The following is a 15353-nucleotide window of genomic DNA, read 5'->3' as shown; positions in this document are numbered from 1 at the left end:
TAGAGCGGCTACAGATAAATATTTTAAACTTATTTTGGATAAAGAGGAGGAAAACAGAGGTGGAAAGAAGTTACTTCCCAAGTTGTGTTACTAGTTGAATTTCTTTCTCTCTCTCTTGCTTTTTTGCTTTAATAGATAAGTCCTCTCAATCCTTGCGAATGTCTGGCAGACAATTTTTGGATAAGGTGGAGTGGAAAGGAGGGGGTCTCTCTCGCTTTCTATCTCTCTCACAAACACACACACAGACTTCCTCTCATTCTGTTCCCTCTGTCTTTTTTTTAATCTCCCTCCTCACTCTCTTTCTCCATCTCTCTCTCCTCTCTCTCATCCCCTCTCTCTCTCTCTCTCTCTCTCTTCTCTTTCTCTCATCCCCTCTCCCTCTCTCTCCCTCTCTTTTGGCAGCTCTCTAGAGTCTGCTCTGTTGGCAGGAGTGACCAGAATAAAAACAGCCACACCAGATATAGGAGAGGGAAAAAAGCAACGTGATCCATAGAAAGTCTTTGCCCTCTCCTAATTACGTCTTGTCTCATGTCGTTTTTCTACTTTTTTTTTTCTTTTTTTAATCTTAAACGAATTTAGCTTGCTGGGAAGGAGAATAAGGAGCCAGAGGAGAATAAAACCAGCCGATAAGCTGAGGGGTGGTGTATTTTGAAACGAGATGGCTAACAGGAAGGTTCTATCCCTCATCCACAAATTCTTCTTCCTAGTTCTGATTCAACCCACATTTCAAGGAGGTAAGTGTGCTACTCACTAAACTTTTGTGTGACATCTGCCTCTGGCAGTTTCTGAACAGGTGCAGAGTTCTGTCCTGACAATTGTTTATCCTACTTGTGTTGGTGTTAATATACATTTTAATATTTCATGTTCGGGGAACCATGCATCTATAAAGGTTCGTTTGACATTGCCATTATGCCCTTACTAATAATTTGAACAACTGATCCCCTGTGTGATTTGGTCGATGTTTTATTATTAGATTAGTTTGATTATAATATTGTCACCCACCTCTTGGGATGATCGATGAATGTTTAGTCTATCTGATCCTCTGTCCAAGTGTCCAAGTGAGTAACATCATTTCAGTCAAACTTTCCATTCCACTTTCAGTTCGCAAAACATTCTATTCCATCACAGTGCAGATGAAGAACTTCGTTCTCTGTAGCATAATTTGAAACACAATTGTAATCTGCTCCACATTTGCATGTGCTGTGTTCTTGTAGTTGAGGCTTAATACAGTCCAGATATTCATCCCTGGGGAGCTCCTCAGTGGTGTTTTAGAGAGCATTCCTTCCTTAGATTCAGTGTCAAAATAGGTTTAATCAACTCTGCAGCCACATTGCATTTGTTACAGTAATGAACTGGAAGTAACTATCACAACAGACGTTGCAAACTTACAACAAATTAATCAAAAATATTTTGTGACTTAGTTATCATGGCAAAGCTACATTTCTCATGGGAAAATTAGATTTTCAATTATTCTAATCACATACATTTTAAATCATGTGAGAACAGGCTCAGAGTTAAGTCAATGAACTGTGCAGTGCACTGGAGGAGGCAGGCTCTGTACAGTTTCATTGAAAGCCCGTCTCATCTCCCAGCATATTCAGCGCGAGAGAAGACTCCAGCTGGTTCTTCTTTCTAGTCAGCTACATCATATAGAATCACCCATAATGAACTCCCATCTGGACAGAAGTGTGTATCTGAGCATGTGTGGGCTCTATCTCGACAGCTTTGGCTCTTACTGAAGTTACATGGCTGTTCTGCTCAAATGTTTCTGGGACGCATGTAATGTATGTGGATCTGAGGTTTAGCTTATCTATTTGTCGAGAGAAGGGGAGCGTGGTGAAAGTTGTACCTTCAGCTCTGAAGCTTTCCACTCTGTCCGTCGAGCTTTGAGTTTCCACTCTCTCTTTCTAGCTCACTCTCTCTCCATCCCTCCCTGTTTTGATTTTGTTCTTGTTCTGTTCCTTGGCCACAAGCAACTGGAGTTGTTTAGCCTTCAATTGGAAAGCATGAAGGTCTGGACTTGGTTCTTTCAGCCCAGCCAGTCCTTTTCTACTGATTTATTTATTTGCTCAAAATAATTTTTTCGGCTCTCATTAATGTATCTGTTCCACAGCTGTTGGTAAGTATTCTCACAAACTATGTCAGATGAAGTTTTAATGGAGGTTTTTATTTAGACACAGAATAGAAACGTAGTGCGCCAGACATTTGAGATAAACAATCAGTCTCAACAGTTAAGGTAGTGATCAGTCATGATAGTTTGATTCAAAATCCTTTTTGGACTGAACTTTGACAAGTCTGCATAAACCTCATTCATCTGCAATTCACTTGCTATATTTCATGATCGATAAAAAAAAACAGCCTTTTGCTTTTTTTGCCATGGCAGCATTTTCCACCCTCATCTTTGCACCAACCATAACTGTCAGCCAAATGCCATGACGGAAACAAACAGATCTAAGTTCAGCTGTCGAGACTAGCCCTGGCAGAATTTACAGCATACGAAAGAGCCAGCGAATATCAATATTGGCTTTGGAGACCAACTTTGATCTCTTGTGAACGTAAAAACCATCCATATCACTCTTTCCCAGGGTGCTGAAACCAGCTCCTTCTGTGTCTGGGAGCACATAGTTGAGAAACCACCTAGTAGACTTGTCCAAGGAAGTGAAAACTATTTGCAAGTAACATGAACCCTATTAACACCCAATCACCTTTTTTTATGTTTAATAGAGAAAATGTTGCTTGTTCTCTGGTCATGCACTCCAAATGGATTCCCAGGGTGAAAATCTCTTCTGAATGTTTTTCTTTCTCCATGTGTCAGTGAGTTATGATACAAGAGGGAAGGTTGGGGAAGGGGTTTGTTAATAAATATGTCTCTCGTCATATGACCCTGCGACCCTCAGCAGGTACTGTAATGCTCAAATGTGTCATCAGTTCCTTTGCCCTACTTTGGGAGAGACTGATCTTCCTTGCATTCCACAAACAAACAACATCTGTCAGACGGATACAGTGAACGGGATGTTATCCTGATCAAAATAAATCTGAAAAGACAACTTGGACTCAGTGACCTCTTCTTCTGCAAAGCTGTCATTTTCAAACCCGTTCAGTCAGCATCTCTAACTGAAAAGTGAGAACAAGATTAAATTAATTGACAGACTTTTTAAGTAGTTGAATTTATTTTGTGGGGGCTTTAATCTGTTGTCATACATATTGAACTTCACCTTAAACACAAGGCAATTAGAGACCAGACCCAAGTGGGTAAACTATCATACTTCTCGAGATTAATACAATTCCATCTATCCTCTCCTGTCCTCTGTGCTCCATCACACAAATGTAATCAGAGCATGTTCACTTTTTACATGCGTAATGTCAAGAGTGTAGTGAATCTCACTTTGTTCCATTTTCACGCCTCCATGTCCGTTGCTTTAGTACAGAGATCCAAATGACGGACTCACTAACTGATGCCAGAGTCATTAGTTTCTGTTTTATGACAAAAGCGGTTAATGACACATGCCTGACAAGCAGAAATCGGCAGAGGATCAAAAGAAAAAAATAATAGCTCTGTTCCTTCCAGTCTCATAAGAATTACTTTCTTTTGCAGCACTGGAAGCCAATTTGCCTGTTTTGGCTTTAGCCAGGCTAAAAGGCAGGCAGTCCCTGGACTTCAGAGGAATTTAATCCATTAATTGTTGCCATCAGTGACACTCCCCTGGCCACAGTTGACGGTGAATGAAATCATGGCATATCCGGTGGCACACCTGGATGTCAGGCAAAACTTGTTCTGAATTGCAGCGTTGCCCCACTGGTTGGTGGACTCCCAATCTGATTATCTGTGAGTGCTGTTTAAGGCTTTAATGGAGGCACATGTTTTGAGCACCACTCTGGCAGTAATCCCATCCTGTATTAAGTGGATTGCCAGCAACAGCTATCCGGATTAATGTGACACCATAGGGCTAGATTGCATATAGAACAGAACCCATAGTTCTGCAGAGTGATCACTGGCAAGTTAGTTATGAATCGAGAGTCACCGTTTTCACTATCTATGTTATAGGTGTTGTAAATAATCAGATCAGGGTTGGGATGTATAATTAGCTTTAAGATGGACAACATAAAAGATCTGTGCTGGAAATATCCAGGGTGTAGCATGATGGTGTACACACATCCCTTTTTATTATGTTGTGTATGTAACACGGATACTGTTTATTGCAACCTTTTTCCTTTACAAATGTATCCCGTATGACTGCACTCATAACGCTGCTGAACACTTACACTGCAGCACGGTCCTGCCATCCAACGTAATGACCATTCGAAGGAATGAGACCTGCTTGCATGGTTTGCATCTCCCCATGTAATGGTTTGTGGGTAAATGTCAAACCATGTGTCTCTCAGGAGATGTTTGGTCTGTAGGCTACCTGTGCCAAGTGTTGAAAAAAGAAGCACGTTGGCCCAGATGATTCATTCCAGCTATTCGGCAAGCAGACCTCATGAGATTGTGTGCTGTGAGCTGAACTGTCCAAGAGAGCCAGTACTCTGAGACAAGGCCCTCTCAGGAATGGGCCCTTTCTGACCCTCCACTGGCCACTACATGATCTCCCATGTCTGCTATTAACCCTTAGGCAACAGATCCTGAAGTACAGTAACAGGCCTTGTAAAAATGTAATTGCCGATCCCGGGCTCCTATAGAACGTGCATCTGTGAGACATTCATATCAGGTTGTCAGTGTTTGTTTTATGACCATCATAAAGCCCTGTAAAAATGACGTTTTTTACAAATATTTGTCTTATACCTCAGGTGTCCTGCTTTTAAACAGCAATGTTAAGAGCAACATAAGAAAAAAATCCTACAGTATGTTGTTATTCTTTCTTTACAAGCGAGAGGCGGATGAATACACAAAAAAACGAATATGTTGACAAACAAACTAATAAATAAATATTATGTCCCTTTATCAGTACAGGCATAGTGATAGGCATGGCTAAAACACTCTTGAAGACTAACTACCAATTGGAACCTTCAATTAAATGCATTACGTCAATTCCATGAAAGTCATCTGGCATGAAAAAAATAGCACGCTGTTCTTACATATACGTTCCATACATTCATGTGACAGATGTTTCTCTAATAAACATGGGTTAATGCGTCTTACACATGATTCAGTTGAGGTTTAAAACAGTGATGTAAACCTTGGAATTCTATTAAATGTTTTTTTTTTTTAAGAGCACAGGTATTACATACAAATATTTATTGGACTATTTCTCATTCTCACATACATAGTATGCTATGGTGGTTAATCAAAGTTCAGTCTACAGGTTTTTACCCTTTAAAAACGAATTATGTCCTCTAGAAAAAAGTTGAGGTCACAGATTTGGGACATTTTTTATGCATTGTCAAGTGTCTTAAATGCAGGGCCTATGTGCTTGCTGGGATACAGGGTGAATCTGGACATGCCTATATCCAGACAAAGGAGATGATTTATGTCACAGAGAACATTTGAAATTATCTTATTTTAGATTCAGGCTATTATAGATTTCCCTATTTGCATAGGCTGGTGTTATCTTTTTTTTGGGTGGCAATCTTCCAAATAAGAATGTCACTCGATATGGAACACTCTTCCTGGCCTGTGTCTTACCAATATCAATAGAACTCATAAGGTAACTGATCTCATATTCCCATTACAAAAATGTCCCTATTATCATTAGTTAATAAGAACTATGATTGCCCACAGACCTGTAATCATTTGTCATTTAACTACACTTCATGCCATACTTCCTTCAAGTGTCTGGAATAGGATCAAAAGAACATATGTACAGTATGTCTGGAATCCTGTCAAAATACACACAATATTCAAATACCCTTTAATGATTTCATAGAAGTATCATATCCACAGTTAACATTTCTGTCATGTTCTGTGCACCATCTTCAAAATCTCTGATCCGTCACGTAGGAGGAATTTGCAGCTGTTGGTGTTTTTTTACACTTTACTTTTCTGAATCCTATAGAGATCAGCCACATGTTAACCCCTGGTGGGTTCAAGATACTGAAAGGCTGGAGATGGAGGGATGATGACGACTAGATCAGAATCTCACCATCCCCTTTTTATAACAGTGCCGTCTGTGTGTCGTCTGTTTATTTGACTTTGCATACCTCACATTGATGCTCTGCTACGCAGATGTGTCAGGAAGGCGGAGGCATGGAGGCCTTGGCTTGACTGGGGAAAGGACAGGTGGAGGAGCTGCGAGGGGCGGGGGTGGGGGGGGGGGGGACTATCAGTTTGATTTACTAATGTCTCTTTTCTCTTTCTTTGACCCCTCTGCTTCTCTGTGCTCTGGAAAATATAATGCAAAATGGTGACAAGAAGTCGGCAAGACGCCACAAGTCTGATAACGGTCGATGTACAAGTGCCAGAATCTGCAGTCTTCTCCACCGCACTAGATCTCCTCTGGACTAGATCACCACTCCAGGTTGTGCTTGGAATGATGTAGTGAATAGATAGATGGATGGTCAATGCTGGAAGGTTAGGTGATGGTAATGAACAAGTCACATGTATTTCCTAGGTTCAAAGAAGAGAAGGGACTGTGTGGGATCACAAATGTAACGACGCCGAGTCTTTCACAAGGGGTGGGGGATGCAGCAATCACATTGTGTGGGTGTGTGTCTGTCCGTGTGTCTGTGTCTGTGTGTGTGTCTGTGTTTGTGCGTGTGTTCCATGTGAGTCCTGTGCAATTAATTATACAGTTAAAATGACCAATTATTAGACACCCACAGTGAAGGGTCCTGAAAACACAGCATTACTCACAAGCTAGCTGTAACTGTGGCCCATATATCATGTCACTAACGCCTTTAAAGTGGTTGTCAGTCTTTAGCAAAGGAGTTAATAGGGGAAAATCCATCCATTTCATTTGAACAAATTGTGGACATAAAAAATGGCTCTTACATATAAATAGCTAATATGTTTGCCATTCAGTCATTAAAAGTCATTAGTTGTTCCAGTATGTGAATGTGTTTGCTAACACATTTCCAATAAACCCAGGCCATACAAGACTAAAAACGAGTTGTCAAATGACCACTTTCATTTGTACTGAGCCGTTAGATGTTGAATTTGTTTGGTCTGGCTGTATGTCTCCGGCATAGATATTATTCTCAAATGAAAGAACCAAATAAAAATCTTTGCCAGCTATCAGTAGGTAAACATGTCCTTGCTTATTCATCTGGCTAATACTTAAATGTGCAAACTAAACATTCGCGGCTACACCCTCTCCATCTGTTAGTCAACATTTGGTGGATAAAACGTCCCAATCTAAACACAAAATAACAATGTAACGACTAAGAAATCCCAAAACAAGGTATATCATCCCAGACTAAATACATGTTGGATGTACGCCAACAGGTTTAGGTACTGTGTGTTTGTTCTTGAAACCTTGTACTGTTATCAAATTCTTACCAAACTCCTACCCTGTATTCAGTTCTGGACTGGGACTGAAAAACGGGACTTTGAAGCGCAGACCGGCCCGCGGCCGTGTATTATTATTAACAAAAAATGCATTATGCCGCGGCTGTTTGACCGGCCATTCGGGAAATCCCCCGACTCTCCCGACGGCCAGTCCGACCCGTATTAATCAAATACACATACAGCTAAACTAAAGACTGCTGGCATACAATACATACCAAAGAGAATCCACACACTGTAGGATGAGCACCACACAATGACAGTTGTTTTAATTTGATTATAAGATTATATGAAACCAATCAATTCCCAGCAAAGGAAAGTTACTAAGTAGAGGCCAACATGAACCCAGCGCTCCCTGTGTTACCTCCCCATGGTGTGATACAGTGCAGTGCTGCAACAGGATTCTGACAAGAAGAAACAATTGGAGCAGACAAACACTCCCTGTGCCCTCTTCCTCAACCATGGGACAGGAAATCCTCCCTTTGATTGTGAAATGAAGTCCTGGCCAGGCTGCAGTGAAGAATAAGTGATGCTTCGTTGGCAAAGTGGCACTCTACTGTACCTCAGGATTCTCTGCCTTGCAGCTGCCAACCACTGTGGGCAAGGATGAACTGAGTCTGCATGCACTTTATATACATTCACATAACCTTCCCCAAACACAGTGTCAGCTATGACTTGGTTGTCATCCCCTCGCTCTCACAATATGCTCATACACTGACGCTATTTCACAAACATACACATTAGCCTGTAAATATACTTTGAATGAATTATACGTTTTATTATATTCCTCCCTTTCTTTAGAAAGGAACAAACTTTGTGTTCGTCGTTCAAGTTCTCAACACTTAGCCCGTAATCGAGTGTTCAAGGTCAAACTGTAAATGGCCAAACTGTCTCTTCCATCATACTGAAGTTCTCTCACTGTCCCAATTACAAACAGTTTGAGAGCATCCTCTCGTTTGTCTGTCCACAAATTCAAACGTGAGGTCACTTGTTATCCAAGGACACATCTGCCATGCTCTTTCAAACAAACTATCACTCAAAAACGGCCATTTGTGCTCTTAAACATGATGTTTTCAAAATGAAACCATCGGGATAAAAACATGTAAGGAACACTATTGCTGCAATGAATCATACAAATCCCGCTGGGCACAGACCTTGGTTGAGAATATAATATGCTAAACAAAAACAGACCAGATAGACCAAATATTTCCCCCTCTTTTCCAATCGGCTTTAGATGTGTGACTTATGGGGATTTAGGAAAAATAGGGCTCACCTCTCCCTGCATCAATGCTTGTGGATTTACAGTATCTTTCCACCACGAGTATAGAAGCCGACTGGCCTGATTATGCTGGTTAGACACACATGCACATTCTCTTTATTTCCATGTTCCACTTCCCCAGTTGTTTTCTTTACAACACAACTACAAAGTATTTCTTCTGTTGTATCCATACTATATCCAGAGAACCTCTCCTCATGTCCTCCTATGACCAAACTCAGACTGTAAAATAGATTTTACCTCCAGATGCTGCCCTCAGTGAAAAAAATACTAAAACACTAGAGTCCCAGTGCTCCCACTAAGGAACACATTGAGGCCTTTGATAAGTTAAATTAGTTGGCCTCCCAACACATGTCATGCTCATTAAACATAATCCTCATCATCTTAAAATCTTCACTACAGTACACAACGTTTCTGTGATGGAAACCAGGTTTTTCCTTCAAAAATATAACTTTATAATTGCAGCCTGAGCTCACCGGTCCCATAGGAGGGATGTAAGTCCTCCCAGAACAACTCAAGTGTTCTCCCTCCCTCCCTCTCTTTCTCTCCCCCCCCCTCTTTCTCTCTCTCTCTCTCCTCCCCTTCTTTGTTTCTGTTGTTGTTCCTTCCACACATGAGGCCACTGTGTCTGGGATCCAGAACGACCATCTCAGGAATTGCTCGGAGAAGAGGCCAATAATCAGGAGAGAACGGGGCAGGGGGGGGGATGCTGTGTTGAGGCCTGGTGAAAGAGGCTTTCCAACTGCAATACCTCATCAGAATCAAAACAAAAAGGGTTTTTCTCAGACCATCAGACAAGCAAAGTCTGGCCATGGCTCTTACTGCCATTGTTTCCTGATGTCCTACATCATAGGAATGTTGTTGATGGATGAAGGTGAGGGTCGAAGAGAATCAGGCCGAGCTTGTTCATGCGGAGACCTTAGCGCTGTCAGTTAGCACCACCATCATGTCACGCAGTCTTGACACTCCCACTTTACAGCCAGGGAGCTCTCTCACCAGGAGCTCTCCTGCACTCCGACATTGCTCTAGTTCCTTGTTGCCTCCATCCTTGGTTGTGTCTCGCTTTCTATCTGAAGGGGGAATTTTATCACTACTCTCTGCCACGGATGTGGAGACAGTGTCCCAGTGGGTTATCAGAAGAGAGCCAGTGCGAGCAGAAGCATATTTGCCAATGTGTTTGTATTCCCAATAAAGTGTGTTGTAACGTACTACTGAGTCTCCCTACCTGAACCAGACACCGAGTTATAGTAGGATGACAGTTGTTTGAGGTAAGGTTGGTGAAACCAGTCTGTTCAATGGATTGTCCTTGAAGACAACACAGTTCCACTGGGGGCTATAGACTTCGGTTGATGCTTTGGGACCAGACTTGACTTTGGAAGTAGACTTACTTGAGGGCCATAAAAAAGCCAGAACATCCATGTTTTCTGTGCTTGCAGGTGTGTATGTGCCGGCTGGGACTGGAATCGAAGCTGGAGGTGCTAGACCAGGCGCTGGCCTCTATCCAGGTAACATGGCATTCTTATCCTTCTCCAGCATGTCCCCAGTACAGAAATGTATATCAATTATTGTACATAGATAGGTTATATAATAAGTTTTTACTTGTTGTGTTTCTGGTGACAACTATCCCTTTTGACACTCCAGTTGTATTTCTTGTATTTCACAGCTACAAAAGTCAGAACCTTACAACATTAAGGTTAGAATCACCTTCATAAATAGAATATATAGGCAATACACAAGACAGCAGTTTGCCTTGTACTGTACAAAATGTCTCGGTCTGAACCACACACCAACTGACAACAAACTTTATCCCACTCTATACCCACTAAAGGCTGTGGCTTTTTGGTTTCACTGGTGTTGAACGTGTAAAATATTTAACAACCATCCGGACAGTTGAAGCACACACCTCCAAATGGGCACACCGAGCCCAGCGTTTGCAATGGTCCGAAACGGCTTACTCATGTGTGCCACAAACCATTACTGTCAAAGTCCGAACCATATATCCTGGTTATTCCTTTAAAAAAAATTATTTTTTGTTTTTCCATTGTGGGGTACTGTTTCCCATTGTAAATGTTCCATCTGGATGAGCCCTAGTGGTGATCTTTAGCAACATGAGGCCATAAATCAGGTTGAAATACAATGTAAAAGTTCCAATGCCAAGCTCTCAACACTTCCAAAGGTGTTTTGTAACAGCAAAGATTTAGAGATGCAAGCCCCCCTGGGCTACCCATGTGGTCCTGGTGTAACGATATCTCAGCAGGTCCACCACTCAACAAACCCAGAGTGAGCAGATGATCTACATCGGCATTCAGGAAGGAGGATTTTGGGAGCTTCAATCAAAAATGGTTACACTTTCTATGTAACATAACTCTTTGTCTGTTGTTTTACAAGGAGCTGCTGGTGTCCCAGCGGGATACAAACCAGCAAAAACAGGAGGTGAGAATAAAACACTTGACTACTAACTGTCATAACTGTATACTGTTACTTGTTCTTTTGTTATTGTAGATATCATTTACTTCCAAGAGTGGGTGTTAGTCATATTGCAACTGTGGAAGAAATCTGCGATGTTTTGTGTAAACTTCACTATTGTAAATTAAGTGTGCCACTATTTCAAACAATCTCTGTTGGCAAAGTTTAATTTTTCCACACAGGTTTACCATTCTGTTTTACTCAAAATAGACTGAAGTGGGTAGCACACCAGTCTTCAGCCATCGCAGCCAGTGTATAGATATAGCAGATGCACTCATCACTGCACACACCACATGCCCTTCACTGTGCGCTTGACCAGGAAACCACATCAACTACTGTTGCTCTCCACACTTGAGCTGTTTTACATACTGCTGGAATGGGCAGCATTTTGGCAACATTTTGTCTACATCTGCAGAATTGCTTTTGGTAACGGTTTAGTCACCAGAGTAGAACAGATGGTGGGGGTTCTAACTCTTTCTGTCCACAAAAAAACTAAGAATAGCTCCGTTACGACGATAGTAATGACATTGTTGTGTGTCAAAGCATAGTGTTCAGGCCCAACCACTGTCATTAAGACAGTTTACCAGGTGCTATTATGAGGTGTGCAGGCATTAGACTCTCTTACAGATTGTTGTTTTCATACCTATAAAAGCCTAACATGGCCACGTAGCAGTATTAGACATTGGCTATAGAGTGAGAGAAGTCTTACAAGCTGCTAACTGATGATGATGATGAGGTGGAAGTAGGGGGTGTATTTGACCTGTGCTGTCGTTCGAGCAGGAGGCTATGGAGGGCGAGGTGTTGGTACTGGCGGTCTAGTCCCTGGAGGTGTCGGGGCGGGTGGTTTAGGAGCTGGGGGGCTTGGAGTTGGTGAGTGGTCCTTCCAAGGACTTTTCTAACAATATTCCAGTGCTTTTTTAATACACACAATGCTGCTCATGATTGCATGAACTTGTGGACTCTGAGAAAGAATGTTTAATGAGAACTTGAATTGTTACTCTGTTTGTTTGCTCTGTCCAACAGGGGCTGGTGGAAAGGCCCCCAAACCTGGTAAGTCTTTAAAGTTGCTGCTCACCATGTACAGTTGGCTGTAGCATTGGTTTCCATTACTCAGGGCACAGAAGAGTCTGCTATCGCTATCTAGGATACAATACCATATACATGTATGGAGTGCAGGTGGCAGATATTGTAGAGTGCAATACGCTGCAATAAGCTAGAACATCCTGTTATGCACCCAACTAGGAAAAACCATGCACATTGTTTATGGAGCATCTTATTGAAGTGTTATATCAGGAAGGAAATCATGATGATATCTGGCTGTGATGTAGGTGAAGTGGGTTGAACTGTGTAGACCAGAGCGCAGTTAAGTACATTCTGGGTAGGTTGGTGGGTAGCGCAGCAGCAACAGCCCCTCGGCTAAGCCGTCACCAACATCACCTCGTCATCCCTTTATTTTCATCACGGTTCACTCACACCAATCTGGCATCTGTTTGGGATGTCCTGTTTGGGTGTGAGCGATGCATTCCATTGATGAGGAAAAGGGAGACCCTTCCACTCCAGCTTTGCGGTTTTGGACTGAGTGATGATTGGCAGAGTACAAACTCCCATCATCACCCGCCAAACAATGGTGGTAACGCACTGATGAATGTTATTGTAATGTTAGGCACTCACAATATCACAATGTCTGGAAGCCTCCTCATTGAAACAGTGCACTGCCGTCATCTCTGATACCATCTCTGATACTGTAAATATTGTTTTATGCTCTATTTCAGTGTGCACAGTATTAACACATTAGCCATGCTCAGCCAATCTTTGATTACCTACATCAGACCTTTCCGTCTAGGCTACCACTATGTGGCGGGAAAGATAAGAAAGCACATTCATCGTTTTAACTGAAGATAAGATGTGGAAGGTTCCTTGCAGAGTACCCCTCACACTTCCACCCCCCCCCCCCCCCTCTCCTTCTCTAAAAACTCATTGAGTTTCCATGAGCTGCGAAGCGTCCTTACGCGGGATATTAGAGGGAAGTTGATGTTGGCTGGGGTCAGCAGAGCACAGCTTGGGAAATAACGGCCTGGCTTTTGTCCGTGCTATGGTTTTTTTTTTCTCTGTCGACCCGAGTCTCCATGGCACAAATTAGATTAAGGAAAAGAAACAAAGAGAGTGTTACAGAAAGCTCCCAATCCTTTTAGAAATGCAGCAACTTGGGTCTTGTAACTCAATAAATCTCTGTAACACGAACGACCACACCTTACACAGGAAAAAAACGTAACATCTTTTGACTGGAACCATTTAAGGTCGGCTAAGGTTACTCGTCCATTTGAAAGAAGGAGAGAAAGAAAGGAGGAGATCGGTAGTCACAATAACATCAGAACACGTTCCACTCTACATCTTGATTTGTCCATTCTTTGCTCAGTGGGGGATTTTGATGCAAGGCGACTTCTCAGATGAGATTTCCATTCCAACAATGACTTGACTGAAGCTTTCCAGATTTGGACACAGTGTATTTTTTCACTCAAAGGCCCTTAGGCTGGAACCCAAGCACCTTTCTACACCCAGTGATGATGTTTCCATTACAAATACAATTCAACATTTCATCCGTTGAGGGGTCTCACACAGGCAGCTTGGATCCATCTACAGCATGTCAATTAGCTGATGTGCTAAAGCTGACATTTGGCTAATAGGCCAGACAGAGACAAGTCTAATGGAATCAAAGACTGCCAACATGTAGGAAAAGGTCATCCCCCTCCCTATAAACGTATTTAAAGAGGATTCCATTGCAACAGATGTGCAAACAGGCACCTGAGGCACCTGTAGCATTGGCACGTGTATCTCTTTCACCCAAACCTGTCTCGAGGACGAAGGAAGCAGTGGTGCATTCCACAGATGTACCACGGCCCATTCCACAGATGTACACTACGGCCCATTCCACAGATGTACACTACGGCCCATTACAGAGAACAGCAGCTGGTGATCACAGTGACGTGGCAGACTCATGCCAGGCCTTGTAAATGCTAAACTAATCATGAATCCTGTCAGTGTCCACGTTCATAGGGGAGTCGCTAAGGCAACCTTCTCCAAGAGAAGTCAGCTGGTCTCTTGTCCTCCCTCAAACAAGGACAAATTAAGGACCTTGTTCTCTGCCCAACCTGGACAGAGCAGCTTGTTTCTGGACAAATGTTAAGCTTTACGGGAAGAACCTCTTGTCACTAACAGTTAGCAGGGATACTGCAGAACAAGAAATATCTTATTGTTATTCCCCACTTGCCGTGCTAGCTGTTTCAGCAAGTGATGCAAGTATGATACTGTTTAGATAGGAGTTGGATGTGTCAGTGGGTGGATAGCGTCCACACCTGTTTAAAAAAATATTCTCTCAACTCTCTGAGCACGTCAAGGCTAAGCTGTAGACACACAAATCTGGTATACTGCATGAGTATTGAAGGATTTCAACAAGAATTTGGCTCTCGTAACCATATTGTTGAATTATTACAAGCAGAACAATCGGGAGGTATGTTGCATAACTGTCTTCCTGGCATTTAAAAAACAAGACCCACCAATTTGCCCAAGGTGACAATGTTTTTATACCACAGAAGAGGAGGTCCTCCTCTCAATGGCAAGTTTCATAACAGGAAAAGGAAAGAGATGTTTCCAAATAAAGGCCACATAATAGAAAAGTTAATCAGAGGGATAGACAGACAAAAGTGCCAGAGGGAGAGAATTACGGTAAAACGATGCAATATTACACTGGCCTGAAGTTTGAAGGAGAGAACGTGAAATGAAGAGATGGAGACACAAAGAATGAGTCAGGGATGAGGTGATCAGCCAAAAGCAGATGAGTTGGGAAGCAGCAAGGACTTGTCTCGCCAGACACGTGTTTCTTATCAGCATGGATCAGACCTGTCACAGAGACAAAAGTATGTTTGTGTTTTTTATGTTTACTTTCTATGCTTTTATGGGTGTGTGTCTCTCAGTGTCATTTGGTGTGTTTGCTGCGTGATTCAGTGTTTGGGGACACGTAGCTGGCTCTGATGGCAAATGATGACCCATCTCCCCAGTCATCAGAGTCCAGTCTGACAACATCCCCACTGAGCTCCCCCCCCCCCCTCCACACACGTACACACACACATACACATCCCTCCCTCCCCACTTCCCTCTCCTCCACGAAGAGTCCTC

The 15353-nt window shown here is 42.4% G+C and overlaps 1 protein-coding gene across 21 annotated transcripts in view; it reads left to right on the top strand.

Annotated features, from left to right (window-relative positions):
• Nucleotides 1-406: 406 nt before the first annotated feature.
• elna (elastin a) overlaps nt 407-15353 on the top strand; it is a 47545-nt gene continuing 32598 nt past the window's right edge. For 13 of the 21 annotated variants that reach the window (XM_047035837.1, XM_047035839.1, XM_047035849.1 and 10 more), the window contains exons 1-5: nt 409-734; nt 10151-10219; nt 11103-11147; nt 11961-12050; nt 12204-12230. In XM_047035837.1, coding sequence (XP_046891793.1) covers nt 659-734; nt 10151-10219; nt 11103-11147; nt 11961-12050; nt 12204-12230 — 307 coding nt within the window. In that variant the 5' untranslated portion in view covers nt 409-658. Of the gene's footprint in view, nt 735-10150; nt 10220-11102; nt 11148-11960; nt 12051-12203; nt 12231-15353 lie in introns of all 21 variants that reach the window. The other 8 variants (XM_047035855.1, XM_047035842.1, XM_047035843.1 and 5 more) reach the window with 2 other exon arrangements.

Source organism: Hypomesus transpacificus, chromosome 15 (assembly GCF_021917145.1).
Source record: "Hypomesus transpacificus isolate Combined female chromosome 15, fHypTra1, whole genome shotgun sequence".
Taxonomy (NCBI): Eukaryota; Metazoa; Chordata; class Actinopteri; order Osmeriformes; family Osmeridae; genus Hypomesus; species Hypomesus transpacificus.
The sequence above is the reverse complement of the archived record's forward strand: the minus strand, read 5'-3'. Positions and strand labels throughout refer to the sequence as shown.